This window comes from Rana temporaria, chromosome 8, assembly GCF_905171775.1.
Source record: "Rana temporaria chromosome 8, aRanTem1.1, whole genome shotgun sequence".
Taxonomy (NCBI): domain Eukaryota; kingdom Metazoa; phylum Chordata; class Amphibia; order Anura; family Ranidae; genus Rana; species Rana temporaria.
Genome location: NC_053496.1, coordinates 47,075,767 through 47,091,637, shown reverse-complemented (window position 1 = coordinate 47,091,637; position 15,871 = coordinate 47,075,767). Strand labels below are relative to the sequence as shown.

The following is a 15,871-nucleotide window of genomic DNA, read 5'->3' as shown; positions in this document are numbered from 1 at the left end:
CCCACTGTAATTCTAAAATGTTCTAGAATGGAGGGGGAAGTAATCAGACCAGCAGCCTGTAAAAGACTGAGCAGACAAGAACAATCAACCCCAGCTTCACTGATTAAAGAGGAGCTAAACAAAATGTACCTAGCAACTTAGGCCCCTTTCAGACGTTCGCTACTTCTGTCCGTTCATTACAAGTCCGTTAATGGACTTGTAATGAATCCCTATGGGGACGCGTCCGTTAGCGGATGGAGCATCCGCTAGCGTCCGTGTCAGTCGGGTTCCGCTTTTCCGAACGGAAGAAACCCTATTTTTTTTCCGTTCGGCGGACAATCAGGTTCCCCATAGGGGACAGCGGAGCAGAGACAGGAAGGTCCCTGCACTGTGTGCGGGGACCGCCCTATTCGCCGACAGCTGAGCGGGGATCCCAGCTGAGCCGACGGAGACACACGGAGCGGACCCGGAAACGGTCCGCTCCGTGTGAAAGAGCTCTTACAGTAACTGGGAGGGTGCTACACATACTACCCAAAGAGGATTGTCAAATAGATGCTCAATCATCTCCTGCTGCTTTCCATCCTGGCACCCACCATGGGGGATCCAGACCCCCAGAAGGAACAGATGAGTCCAGAACACATGGTGGGGTGTGTGTGTGTTTTTTTTTTGTCTGGCTGTTGCCAATTCAGTTTAACTTTCAAGGGGCTTTCAAGTGAAAGAATCTCTAGAACACCACCACCCCCTCTCCCCTGACCCACTTTTATTCACCTTCTTTGTGCTCATGACACTTTTTAACTTCACTATGTCTAGGAGTCAAGCCATTAGTGTTGAGCAGAATACGCCATATTCGATTTCGCGATATATCACGAATATATAGCCGAATATTCGAGAAATATTCGCTAAATTCGAATATTCGTGATATTTTATCGAAATGAAATTTTTGCGAAATTTCGCTATTGCGAATTCGAAAATAATTGCGAAATTTCGACAACAGCGGAAGGAGCACTCTGATTGGCTCAGAATATTCGTGATATTTTGCACTCTGATTGGCTCAGAATATTCGTGATATTGTATCGAAATTTCGCAAAATGCGAATGCGATATTGATGGCGAAATTTCGGAAGGAGCACTCTGATTGGCTCAGAATATTTGTGATATTTTACAATACAAAATAATTGCGAATATTCGGCAAATGCGGAAGGAGCACTCTGATTGGCTCAGAATATTCGTGATATTTTACAATAGAAAATAATTGCGAATATTCGGCAAATGCGGAAGGAGCACTCTGATTGGCTCAGAATATTCGTGATATTTTACAATAGAAAATAAAAAGTGTTTTGCATTGGTGGTGATTCTTTACTCTATCCACATGTCACAGCCGTTTGTCAATCAAACACCTTGAAGATTGAACACGTTCATGCTGTATGCTTTGGACTTTTTTTCACTTCACATATCAAAGACATTTTTATGAAAGATTATTTTTCTATTATTGGGACTATATTTCTTTATATATTTGTTTCACTGTGTATTTCACAAGTTATTTGCGCTTGCTTATTTTATAATTTGCCCACATGTCTTGTCACTAGACATATTTTTTATTCTTGTAGAGCGACTCCATTTTCTGTCTTGTATTAATTTATGTTGTATAACATTTTTGAGTTGCTGCTGTATTCTCCCCTTTTTTTAAGGTATGCGCAATTTTTTCCTTCTTACAAAAAAAAATAATATCAAACATACAAATATTCATAACAGAAACATACACAAAGCCCCCCCCCCTTTTGCATCAGAGACAATCAGAGTTCTCCTACCACAGTTATCGAAAATTCGCAATAATTTTCGCATTCGCATTAGCGAAATTTCGCAATTTTTTTTTTTATATTCGGCAACATAAAAGGATCGCCTCAGCTTAGCTACTCGGCCCAGGGTCTCTAATCATACCAGCAATGCTTTTAGACGTCGATAGGATGTGATCTGTTTTAAAAATAAAATTGAAAAAATGCAAATATTCGGAATAGCGAATATTCACCGCGAAATTCGAAATATATCGCGAATACTCGAATATGCCATATTCGAGCCGAATATTCGCAATACGAATATTCGTGAGCAACACTACAAGCCATTACTTAGTTGCTTGGGCCCAAGTACTAAAGTATTACTACCCTGGGGAAGGTCACATGCTCCAACAGAGCAAGGGACTCATTCAGTTCGGGGTTCCATCTCCTTTAAGAATTCTATGCCAAGTTTAAATACCAATAAATGCCTGTTACAAAAACATTAACTCTTCTTTGGTTGTTCTTCTCAGTGGGATGAAGTTAGTGTCCTAGACGGCCAACGGCGCCTCCTACGAACGTACGAAGTTTGCAATTCATATGCTCAACGTTCCAACCAGAGCAACTGGCTCCGTACTGGTTACATCGCTGCCCGCGGCACCCAGCGAGTCCATGTCACACTCCGTTTCTCAATACGAGACTGCGCCAGTTTACGACCACCGCCAGGAAGGCGTCACTTGGCCTGCCGGGAGACATTCACGCTTTTGTATCGACAAGCCGACGCTGCCATGGAAGCGGAGGACTGGGAGTGGACAGAGGAGGCCTGGACAAAAGTGGATACCATTGGAGCGGGCAAAAGCTTTAGTAGGGACCCGGGTAAGGGAGGCGAGGGTCCACGGATGGACGAGAGGAATTTAGATTTTGGGCCAGTCCGTAAAAATGGATTTTACTTGGCCTTTGTGGATTCTGGGGCCTGCCTCTCTATGGCTGGAGTCAAAGTTTTTTTTCACAAGTGCCCAGCCACTGTGAGGAGCCTGGCATTCTTCCATGAAACACCATCTAGTGGAGGAGGAGGGGCGTCACTGGCTGAAGCCTTAGGCAGTTGTGTTGTTGGCGCTCACCCTTTGGGGACTACAAAACTCAGTCTACACTGCGGAGGAGAGGGGGAATGGATGGTGTCTAGCGGAAGTTGTGCCTGCAGTCCGGGGAGAGAAGTGAGTGAAGATGGAACTGAGTGTCGGGGTAAGAGTTAAGTATTTAGTATTTGTGAACGTTAATCCAAAAAAAGTAAAATGTTTTTTTTTAAGTGATGCAGTCACATTTGGTGTTATGGAATAATACAAATATTCATTAATATAATGGCGAAGGCTTTCTCAATGGGTTTATAATTGCTTCGCTTTTTTTACCTATACTAACTGACCCTTTGACTTGAAAACCAGAGGTCAGAGGTCACCTGAAGTCCGGCAGCTTCTGTCATATTATGTCACTTCTCACACACATATTATACTTACCTGCTCTGTGTAATGGTTTGCACAGAGCAGCCCGATCCTTTTTTTCTTGGGTCCCTCGCCAGCACTCCTGGCTCCTCCCCCCTGCCGAGTGCCCCCATAGCAGGCCGTTAACTATGGGGTTACTTGTGCAAGCTTGCTCCCAAGACATGCTCTGTGTGCCCATTGGCACGCAGAGCACAGCTGGGCCCTTCCCCCCACTCCTTCCTCATTGTCTGTGATTGACAGCAGTGGGAGCCAATGTCTCTGAGCCACTGAGGAGATAGAGAGCAGAGAGAGACACTGCTCCTGAGCACAGTGCAGGATCAGGATCAGACTCAGGTAAGTAAAAGGGGGGGGAAGGGGTGCTGAGAATGCATTGTGGTAAAAAACCTTCAGCCTTTAGAACCACTTTAAAGTATAACTAAGCAAAACATTTTCTTTAGTTTTAGATAAAGTGTAGAGGGAAGAGATCCGTTGTCAGTTTTTTTTTTTTTTATTGTTCTTATTGTCATTTTGCCCCTGTAAAAATCATTAGTATGACCTTTATTTGGAACATGCAGTTCAGTTTTGGGCACCAGTTCTCAAAAAGGATATCGGGGAACTGGAAAAAGTGCAGAGAAGGGCAACCAAACTGATAAGAGGCAGCTCAGCTATGAGGAAAGATTAGAGGAACTGAATGTATTCTCTCTTGATCAGAGGAGATTAAGGGGGGATTTAAATCACCATGTACCAATATTAAAGGGGTCCATATAGTGAATTTGGTGTTGAGTTATTCACTTGAAGGTCATCACAGAGGACAAGGGGGCACTCTTTACATCTAGAGGAAAAGGGAACTAGATGGACTTGTGTCTTTTTTCAACCTGACTAACTATGTAACTATGTTTGATTAGACTAAGCTCACAATTGCCCATTCTCTGAAAACGGATCCTCTGTGTGTAGCCTATTTTCTCCCCTGTAGGTGGCACTTGACCGCAGAAGCATTGCAATTTGAGGTGAAGTCGAGGAGAACTTGGTTCCTCTATAGTTACCTGGGTGACTGGGGAAGCTATCTGATTGGATGATGATGCCCTATGTGACTGGTGGCCATCTTGGGTCAGGCATTTAAAGTGGTTGTAAAGCCACTTGTTTAGTAGTATACAATCCCCTGTGTTTAATAACGCTATGTGCCCCAGTGTATGTTTTATAAAACAATATGCTTATTTCTACCTTATATCAGAGCGTCTCCAGGTGCTCACGTAACTAAACGCCTCTCTCCTCTCCCGGGCTGACAACTCCCATTGACGTGAGCCGGGAGGAGAAGCTAGGAGTCATGTGAGAGCGCCAGGAGACGCTCAGATATAAGATAAAAATCTGCATATTTTTAACAAAACACATACACCTGGTAAACATTTCCTGCTCATCACTCAGCCCCTTCTGGCTATTTAAACTGCCTGGTTCATATCTTCCAAGCCTTCACCTTGGTCAACATATCTGAAGATTCTCTGCTGTGTTCATGTTAAAGACTTGCCTGGCTGACATCCCTTCTGGTTCTTGATCCTGTCTGCTGTCTCTGTCTATGCTGATCTCTGGCTTCCTGATTTACTGGCTTGCACTGACTACCCGCTTAGATTACTGAACCCTGGCTATGTTTTGACTACTGTGGGGCAGATTCAGATAGAGATACGCCGGTGGATCTCCTGATCCGCCGTCGTATCTGTGAGACCCGACGGTCGGATCTGTGAGATCCCACCGTCGGAGCTATGCGACTGATTCATAAGAATCAGTTCCGCATAGATCTCCCTTGGATCCGACTGGTGTAAGTGACTTACACCAGTCGAATCTTAGGCTGTAATCTCCCGCCGGCCGCTAGGTGTCGTCGGGATTTTTTACCCGTCGCATATGCAAATGAGGAAAACCGCCGATTCACGTCCGTACGCCAGCCCGTCGCTCGTTTTCTACGTCGTTTGCGTTCGGGTTTTTCCGGCGGATAGCTACCCCTGCTTCTATGAGGGGTAGCTAATGTTAAGTATGGCCGACGTTCCCGCGCCGATTTTTTAATTTTCTACGTCGTTTGCGTACCGCGATCGGGAATACCGATGGCCGCAAACGACGTACCCGCCGCAAACAATGACGTCGTAGCGACGTCATTTGGAGCATGCGCACTGGGCTTTTTCGCCCCGGCGCATGCGCAGTTAAATCGGCGCGCGAACGTGCCTGATTTAAATTGTACACTCCCCCTAGCCGCAGAATTTGCATTCTGCCGGGGGGAGTTAGGATCCGACGGTGCAGTTTGCGAGGTAAGTGCTTTATGAATCATGCACTTGCCTCGCTAAATTGCACTAGCGGATCGTAAACCAGGTAGATCTAGCGGATCTATAGATCTGCGGATCTATAGATCTGCAGATCTATATGAATCTGCCCCTGTATGTTTACTATTTGCACCATTCTTACCACTTTATTTAAAGGTGTGATTTTTACTGCATTTTCTGTCTCTGTCTGATTCATGGTTCCTGACAATATAACACAGGTATTATAGCAGCTGGAGGGGGAGGATTGGGCACTGTCACAAGCTGACAGTTATAGCGCTTGTGAGTCCCTGACCCTTTTTCAAAAATACAGCAGCTGTTAAATGAACTGTAGTTCGTTTCTGCAAAAAGTACCAAAAAAACGCATAGGTTGTGAACCAGGCCTAATTTGGCCTAATTGTTTTGAAAAAAAAAATCGAAGCAGGTGTGGCCGCCATTAATAGATAGTGCTGTTGATGTTGCACATCCCACAATAGTTGTGACAATCAACGCTGTATTCTGGCCTAGGCCAACAAGGCCCATGCCTAGGGCAGCACTTTGCAGGGGGAGCAGCATGGAAAGAGTCCCCGCTGGCTTGCACTACACTGTTAGTGTAACGCCAGTCTTATGGGGTGGACTGGGCAGAGAGGCAAATTAGTTCCACAACTATTAGTTCCACAACTAATCCCGAATTCATACATCTTGGTTCGGTGAATTTTGATGTATGTGTTATTGGTGTCAACCAAGGATTTGCTTTATAACACATATATTTTATTTTTATTTTCTTATTTTTATTCATTTATTTCTATTTGTGAGTATTCATTATATGGTCTGGCCCTTTAAGTTAGTTTCCGTACTACTAAATCAGGCCTTATTGTATACAACCTTCTGCTATCTTAATGATTCACATATAGTGAGGTTGATTTTTCCCCCTTTTTTTCTTTTTTCTGTTAATAATTTATAATGGGAATTATTGGGCCTCATTTCTCTATGAGTGATAATTGGCACTCTTCCCTGGGCCAGAGTGGTTGGCTCGGCTTGAGAGTGTACATAGCCCCGAGATATATATAGATCTCATTGTTATGGTTTCACTATTTTATCGATATATTATTGAGATTATTTATTAGTTTGTTTTAAATAAGCTGCCCCGACGTTGCAGTGATCATTCTGCGACGTCTATGCAGTATCTGCCTGGATGTTTGTTGCGGCTTCCGCGATTGGTTGATTCCTATCGCGTGTTAGCCGTGACTTTACCCATATCGAGGCTTGGTTTTTATAATGTGCATTTAAGCGCGACACGTCACTGCGTCGCCCGTTCCCCAGACGACGTCACATACTGACGAAACGTACGTCGGGAGGAGGAGACGCTTTGACGTGCTGCGTCTAGGTCCCGAAGGACGGGCGTTTGTAGTAGCCGGCCGGCTCGAATCTTTTATATGCTGATTTTATCTGTTTCCATGTAAGTGCATCTACCTTATTAAATCTTTTTACCTATGGTACGTCACTATGTGGAATCTCTCTTTTTTATGGTGATATATTCGGTCTTGCTTTGTGAGAGAATCGATTGATTGGATTTAACCCTAAAGGCCCTGGCTGGGTTTGGCCACAAGCTCTTTATCACTTATTTCTGGTAAGAGTCCACTTTATTTGGTGATTCTTTTCGGTGGAGGTTTTCCCTTGGTGTGCCTATGTTCATTTGCCTACGGTGCATCACTATTTGCTTATACATTTATTTACATGCTTCTTGGATTTCGGAACTATCTACCCAATTTGGAGGAATAATATCTGGATTTCCACTTAAGACCCTAGCTGGGGGATTTCAGCTGCAAGCCCTGTTTGCTTGCCCTTCCGGTAAGCGCATAGATATCTATTCAATTACTGCACCGGTGGAGGATTTCTATTTTTGTTTAGTCACGGGCACAATTTCATCCAACAATTTTTTCACTGAAAATTGAACTTTTCACTATATATTATTATTATGTATGATGTTTTGTATACCCATGGACAATATTTTTTTCAATCATATTGATTTTTTACACTCATTCACTGTTAGCGCAACTAATTCGTTTTGTTTTTGATCTTTATTGTGTGTATATCACAATTTTTGTTGCAGCTTTTCTTCACTTTTGTTGTTTATTTAGTTAGTTTAGCGCAGTATCAAAATTTTCTCTAGAGAGGCAAATTAGTCTATTGCCCTCCATAAAGAGGCCACACTGCTTCCAGTATGCGGGCGGCCGATATTCTGAGGGGAGGGGGGGGCGGTGCTTCTAATTTTGACTGTTCTATCATCCTGGGCCACAAACCTTCCTCACTGTGCTATGTATTTTCTACTACATCATTGGCATGGTTACACCTTCTTAGTCCTCTCCATAAAATTATCAGAAGTAGAACTATAGGCAACACTTTTTTTTTTTTTTTCATTTTGGATAGAGAAAGGGAGGGTTGTAGCCCCTGTCAGTTTATTTTTTACCATCCCTGTCTCATTGCAGAGATTTCCCTTCACTTTCTGCCCCATAGCCAAACAGGAAGTGAGAGGAAGTGAGAGGAAATCTATGCAGATTAAGGGACTCCCCCCCAGGCCCTCAACTAGTGTCCCCAGTCGAAATTTTCAGGGTGGATCTTAAATAACAAGGGGTGTGGCCTGGACAGGAAGGGAGGGTCATATTTAAATTAGGGGGTACAGGAGTTTAGTCAGGCCTAGAGCAGCACAAAACCTAAATACACTACTGGTGCCAATGTTAATAAATATATTTTCAATTCAACTCTCAAATTAGTAATGGTGCACGCAACATAATCTCTGAAATTCCAACTACTAAATAATATCAATAAATCTGAATACAAATACGAAATGCGCACATTGTTGCTTTTTTGTGCAGTAGTAAAAATCGAAGATTCAGAAAACTGGAATTAACATATTAAAAGCTTTTACTGCTTGCTTCAGGACTGAGCACCTCCAGGTCCATTCAAAGCCACAAGACGTTCAATCACCGCAAGGCTCTACTTCTAGATCTTTTCAGCATAGGCTCTGTATAAGTTGCCTAAGTTTTGGACAAGTTTACTTTAAACTGGAATTTGCAATAAAGTGAAAAGTCTCCAAAAAAATAACTCCCTGACACGAGAACAGTAATATTGTAAAAAAAAAATATTCATCAAAAAATAAATCTGTGTTTGAGATCCAGTCTAGCGACTTTATCTAGGCTGAGATGATGTAATCCATCTGCTGCAGGTAGGAGAAAGCATTTCCTTAGTCTCCTCTTTCTCAGTGATCAGTCTGCACTAGATATGTGCAATTCGTTTTATTCCAAATTAGTTATTTTAAATAATCCAAAAAACATTTTTTTTGATTATTTGAATATTTGAAAATGCAAAAATTTGAAAATTCAAAGATCCAAAAACCCAAAAAGTTCCTTGCGAGAAGACTTGCCTAGATATTACCAAGTTATGTAATTTTATTTGCATAACTTGTACTATCTAGCCAAGTCCTCCCACGTGGAACTTAGCTCAATACATTATGTTGCATCCATAGGTCTCCAAGACAGACAGACAATCTGACCTTATTATTAGTGGACAAATGTCAATTGTTTAACCACTTGCCGCCCGCCAATGACAGATTGACGTCGGCAAAGTGGTTGTAGAATCCTGACTGGACGTCATATGACGTCCTCAGGATTCTTAGCCGATGCGCGCCCCCGGGGGCGCGCATTGCGGCGATCGTTGTTGCGGGGTGTCAGTCTGACACCCCGCAACACCGATCTCGGTAAAGAGTCTCTCACGGAGACTCTTTACCACGTGATCAGCCGTGTCCAACCACGGCTGATCACGATGTAAACAGGAAGAGCCGTTGATGGCTCTTCCTCACTCGCGTCTCACAGACGCGAGTAGAGGAGAGCCGATCGGCGGCTCTCCTGACAGGGGGGGTTCGCGCTGATTGTTTATCAGCGCAGCCCCCCCTCAGATCGCCACATGGACCACCAGGGATGCCCCCCAGGGAAGGGCAAAACAAAAAAAAATGGGGGGAAAAAAGTAAAAAAAAAAAAGTCTGAAAAAAAAAAAAAAAAGTCTGGGGGGAAAAAAAAGATGCAAAAAAAAAAGATGCCAATCAGTGCCCACAAATGTGCACTGACTGGCAACAAGTAAATCAGTGCCGCCCCACAGTGTCCATCAGTGCCGCCCCACAGTGTCCATCAGTGCCACCCCACAGTGTCCATCAGTGCCACCCCACAGTGCCCATCAGTGCCACCCCACAGTGCCCATCTGTGCCACCCATAAGTGCCACCCCACAGTGCCCGTCTGTGCCGCCCATGAGTGCCCATCAGTGCCGCCCATGAGTGCCCATCAGTGCCGCCCATGAGTGCCCATCAGTGCCGCCCTTGAGTGCCCATCAGTGCCGCCCATGTGTGCCCATCAGTGCCGCCTATGTGTGCCCATCAGTGCCGCATACCAGCGCCGCCAATCAGTGCCACCTCATCTGTGCCCGTCAGTACTACCTCGTCGATGTCCATCAGTGCCATCTCATCTGTGCCCATCAGTGCCACCATATCAGTGCCCGTAATTGAAAGAGAAAACTTACTTATTTACAAAAAAAATTACAGAAAAAAATAAAAACGTATTTTTTTTTCTAAATTTTCGGTCTTTTTTTAGTTGTTGCGCAAAAAAAAAAATCGCAGAGGTGATCAAATACCACCAAAAGAAAGCTCTATTTGTGGGTAAAAAAGAACGCCAATTTTGTTTGGGTACAGTGTAGCATGACCGCGCAATTGCCATTCAAAGTGCGACAGTGCTGAAAGCTGAAAATTGGCTTGGGTGGGAAGGTACGTAAGTGCCCTGTATGGAAGTGGTTAAGCACCTCGTCCCGTTACGTTAGGTAATAAAAAATAGGAAGGGAAAAAGGGTACCAGTAAGACCCGGGGACTATTAGACGGTGCAAATAGAGATTCAAAAACAAAGAAAAATATAGAAAAATATTTTATTTTTACAATTAAATAACATTAATAACAATGAATAAATAAATAAATAAATAAATATCTCCAATAGGTTGTACATGGGAGATCAAAACAGCATTGACTTGTGGGTTTGCTCTACATGTTTCGCTCGATAGGGAGCTTCTTCAGGAGCGTTATGAAGCAATGCTAGGTATCAAAAGAAAATTACAAATGATTAATTAATTATCACAATTGCATCAGGTATCGGCAGATGAATGCAAGAAACAAATACATGAAGTTATCACATAGTATGAGGGGAAATTTACATAAAGAGATACGCTACGGTGGCATAAATGTGCGCTGATGTGTGTGAATCCAGGCCTACCAGTTATACTAAGACCATTTCGCACAAGCGCAGGAGAAAATTATTTTTTCTCTGTTTACACTTTTATATATATCTGTATTGCCTGTTTGTACGACTTTGTGAAATCTTTACCTGATTTAAAATAATAATAATAATAATAATAATAATAATTATTATTATAAATGAATAAATAAGTACAAATAAGCCAAATCAAATATTTACCTGATTTAAAAAATAAATAAATTATTATCTGTATTATAAATTAATTAATACATACAAATAAATCAAATATTAAATAAAAATAAAACAATATATACAATGATCGTTCAGGGACTGTGAGTACGCTGTTTGTTTCATGCTGACCAATACTCAAGCGACATCTTCCGGATTTTGGTCATTAATCCTCTTTTTTTCCCTCTATATCTTTCCATACATTGCCTTCATACACTCCCTTTCATTTATCAGGAGGGATCCATTGCTGATTATGCCAGTCTAATCTCTGAAATCGCTTTAGACATAATCTCTTATTTGGGTGGAAGACTAAAAAGGGAAAACAGCCAGGCTGCTGAGGGTCTTTAGAATGCTGAATTTAAGAAGGCCATATCCAGGGCCGTCTTTAGTGTTGATTGGACCCTGGGCAAAAAAAAATCTTGGGGCCCCCCATGCAATTTTGCTCTCCACCTGCTCTGAGACATACAATAAATATCAGCTAGACTTAAAATCAGTTTACTATATCAGATCAGGCGGTGATTGCGATTGGTGGCCAGAGTTTACAGCACATCATTACCACTTACTGACTGGTTGCCAGAGGTTACAGCATACATTACCACTTACTGACTGGTTGCTAGAGGTTACAGCACACATTACGGCTCACTGATTAGTTGCTAGAGGTTACAGCACATGATTTTTTCTTGATTGGTTGCTAGAGATTACTGTACAGTAATAGTTCTCACTGATTGGTTGCTAGAGGTTACAGCACATCATCTCTTCACTGCAGAGGGGCATGATATACATGTGAATGCCGCCTTTATTTACATATGAATGCTGCCGACCTCAGCTATTTACATATGAATGCAGCTGCTATTTACATATGAATGCCATCACTATTTACATATGAACTTTGCTCCAGAGCTTAGTAAATGACTTTCATCATGTGAAAGCAAAAATATAATTTTTTTTTCCTTGCACGTAATTGGGTATTCTTTGCAAAGTGAAGCTTCACCTCATTTACTAAGCTTTGGACCAACTGCACTTGTCACCATTGTAAATGTGGGTGGGGCCTGTCACTATTGTAAATGTGGGTGGAGCTTGTCACTGTTTGAAATGTAAGTGGGGCTTGTCACTAATGGTAATGTGGGCAGGGCCTGTCACTGTTGGAAATGTGGGTGGGGCTTGTTATGTTTAGTAATATGGGCGGAGTCTGTCACTGTTGGAAATGTGGGTGGGGCTTGTTACATTTAGTAATGTGGGTGGGGCCTGTCACTGTTGGAAATGTGGGAAGGACCAAACCTGTCAGTGTAGAAATGTGGGAGTAAAACCTTTCACACAAACAAGGATATTACAGGAGACGCACCCCATTATTTAGATAAGGGGGGGCAGTTTGAGTTTGGGTGTCGATTGTTGATAAATTAATGTGCAACCCCTTGGCGCTGGCTGCATGCAAATTTGCAGCCTCTTGGCGCCTGGTCCTTGGTGCTGAGAGGCCACATATTTGCGTTATTTGCTTTCAATACAGCTGTGCCGAGAGCGCTCACACTATATGTTCCCAGCACAGGTACTGGCGCCTAACCAAAAGCTCCGATCCAGAGTTTTTGGATCATGTGACCACCGTGGCTGCCAATCACAGTGGTCACGTGATCTTTTTTTTTTAAATACTATTTTTTTTTATTAAAAAAAAGGTTTTCTTACAATAATGGAACATACCGTATTTTCCGGCGTATAAGACGACTTTCTGGATGCAAAAAAATGCATCCAAAGTCGGGGGTCGTCTTATACGCCGGATACAGTCTCAGTACTCACTTTTTTTCCCCAGCGCTGACAGTCTAACATGCTGCGATCGCGAGCGTGTATTGATTTCAAAGCCGCGCCTTCACTTCAGAGTGTTCTGTGATAGGAGGAACAAAAATCTTCCCAGCAGCGCCTCTGTTCTTTGTTCCTCCTATCACAGATGCCTTCTCATCCTCGGACGAGATGAGAAGACGTCCGTGATAGGCGGAAAACATAACAGAGGCGCTGCTGGGAAGATTTTTGTTCCTCCTATCACAGAACACTCTGCAGTGAAGGCGCGGCTTTGAAATCAATACACGCTCGCGATCGCAGCATGTTAGACTGTCAGCGCTGGGGAAAAAAAGTGAGTGTTATTGCACTGGGGGGGGGGGGGGGGACAAGTTCAGGCACAGTGGGGGCAAGTGATGGCAATGTGGGGCATGTAATGGCACAGTGGCAATGTGGGGGCATGTAATGGCACAATGGCAATGTGGGGGCATGTAATGGCACAATGGCAATGTGGGGGCATGTAATGGCACAGTGGCAATGTGGGGGCATGTAATGGCACAATGGCAATGTGGGGGCATGTAATGGCACAGTGGCAATGTGGGGGCATGTAATGGCACAATGGCAATGTGGGGGCATGTAATGGCACAGTGGCAATGTGGGGGCATGTAATGGCACAATGGCAATGTGGGGGCATGTAATGGCACAGTCTGGGCATGTAATGTAATGGCACAGTGAGGAATGTAATGGCACAGTGAGGAATGTAATGGCACAGTGAGATTTGAAAAAGCCTGTTTCTGTCAGCGGTTCTGGCTACCCCTCAGCTTCCAGAAAGACTAGTAAGAAGGGGGTAGTCTTATACAGTGAGTATATCCCAAAATCAAAATGTTTCCAGGAAAATTAGGGGGTCGTCTTATACACCGGGTAAATTAATTTATGTCTTGTAAAGAAACTAATGCCGCGTACACACGATCAGTCCATCCGATGACAACGGACCGATGGACCGTTTTCATCGGTTAACCGATGAAGCTGACTGATGGTCCGTCGCGTCTACACACCATCGGTTAAAAAACTGATCGTGTCAGAACGCGGTGACGTAAAACACAACGACGTGCTGAAAAAAACGAAGTTCAATGCTTCCAAGCATGCGTTGACTTGATTATGAGCATGCGTGGATTTTTAACCTATGGTTGTGCCTACTAACGATCGGTTTTGACCTATCGGTTGGGAATCCATTGGTTAAATTTCAAGCAAGTTTGCTTTTTTTTAACCGATGGTTAAATAACCGATGGCGCCCACACGCTATCGGTTTTGACCGATGAAAACATCAGACCATTCTCATCGGTTTAACCTATCGTGTGTACGCGGCATAAGGATCATATTTAAGATTGAATGCTTTCTTGGTGTTAATGATTGTATTGATCATGGGATCTTAAGCCCCGCCCCGCCTCCCGGCTTCATAAATCTCTTAAAAGGATGGGAGACATTGGTGTGAAGAGGTTAACATGAAACATGGTCACAAAGGTGGACTAATGCCGTGTACACACGATTGGAAAGCACGACAAGAAAAGTCCGATGTGAGCTTTTGGTCGGAATTTCCAAACGTGTGTAGGCTCCATCGGACTTTTGCTGTCGGAATTTCCGCCATCAAAAAATTGAGAGCAGGTTCTCTATTTTTCCGAAGGGAAAAAATTCCTATCAGAAAATCTGCTCGTCCCTATGCTATTCCAATGCACAAAAAAACATGCATGCTCAGAATCAAGCAGAAGAGCCAAACTGCCTATTGAACTTCATTAATCTCGGTTCATCGTAAGTCTTGTACGTCACCGCGTTCTCGAGGGTCAGAATTTCCGACAAGATTTGTGTGACCGTGTGTGTATGCAACACAAGTTTGAGCCAACATTCTGTCAGAAAAAATCCACGGTTTTCTTGTCGGAATTTCCAATCGTGTGTACGTGGCATAAGACTTTTCCAACGACCACCAATACAAGGAGGTATTTCTCCACAGGATACCAATGTAAGAAGGCAATTTTCCCCTAGCCTCTAATGTATATGGGTATTTTCCACTGACCACCAAAGTAAGGAGGTATTTCTCCACGTTTCACCAATGTAAGGTGACCCTGAGACTTTTCCAGTCTGCTTTTCTCTTCTGGTCATTTTAACTAATGTATTTGCCTGATTAACACTGATGTATAGTGCAAGGAAGTATTGTAAAATTATCAGCTTTGGGTGTCAAATATTATGGATATACCATGTTATTTATTATTCTATTTAAAACATTTAACAAGTTACTGATTATGCCATTTTACTGTCAAATGTAGGTACAGGCATACCCCACTTTTAAGTACACAATGGGGTTTATTTACTATCGCTGGAAAGTGCAAAATCGGGCTTACTTCTGCATAGAAACCAATGAGCTTCTAACCCCAGCTTGTTCAATTAAGCCTGGTAATAAAACCTGGAAGCTCATTGGTTTATATGCAGAAGTGAGCCTGATTTTGCACTTTCCAACGATAGTAAATAAACCCTGGAGTGTACTTAAAAGTGGGGTATGCCTGTATAATACTTAATAAGGGTCTTCTGACATTTATTTCTAGAGTTCCTCTGGGGGTAAAAAGGTTGAGAAAGGCTGGTTTAGATCTTGAAATGTCTAGATGTCTAGAGAGGCAGATGAACCCTGGGGTGGAAGTCTGGCCATGCAGTGGTGCAAAGATTCAAATTCCCTATCGTGTGCCTGGCAGTTTAAGGTTTTCAGGCATGTTTCCACAAGAAGGGCTGTCAGGAATGGTAATGAATCTGTGTTATGTGGCCATTTTAGACATACATTGCTTATCAGAGCTAGATGGCCATTGTCATTTGTTTGTAGCTATCCTAACCTTTTATCTGGTCTCTGGCGGCTTGTAATATAAAACATACTGAAAGATGCACACACAAGCAGCATGAAAAGACACTCAGTGCTGTACATTGCCTGCAGCTACTTATTCATAATGTTTCCAAGTAATTTCTTTCCCTGTGTCTTGCTACCAGTCTCTACTAGTGTTCCTCTTCGTATGTTTACAAAAACCTTCTCTTGGAAGTATTTATCTAAATTA

The 15,871-nt window shown here is 43.0% G+C and overlaps 1 protein-coding gene across 2 annotated transcripts in view; it reads left to right on the top strand.

Moving 5' to 3' along the window:
• LOC120946898 (ephrin type-B receptor 5-like) overlaps positions 1-15,871 on the top strand; it is a 103,747-nt gene that overhangs the window by 13,808 nt on the left and 74,068 nt on the right. The window contains exon 3 of one of the 2 annotated variants that reach the window (XM_040361721.1): positions 2,281-2,989. In XM_040361721.1, the coding sequence (XP_040217655.1) occupies positions 2,281-2,989 (709 nt within the window). Of the gene's footprint in view, positions 1-2,280; positions 2,996-15,871 lie in introns of both variants that reach the window. The other variant, XM_040361720.1, reaches the window with a different exon arrangement.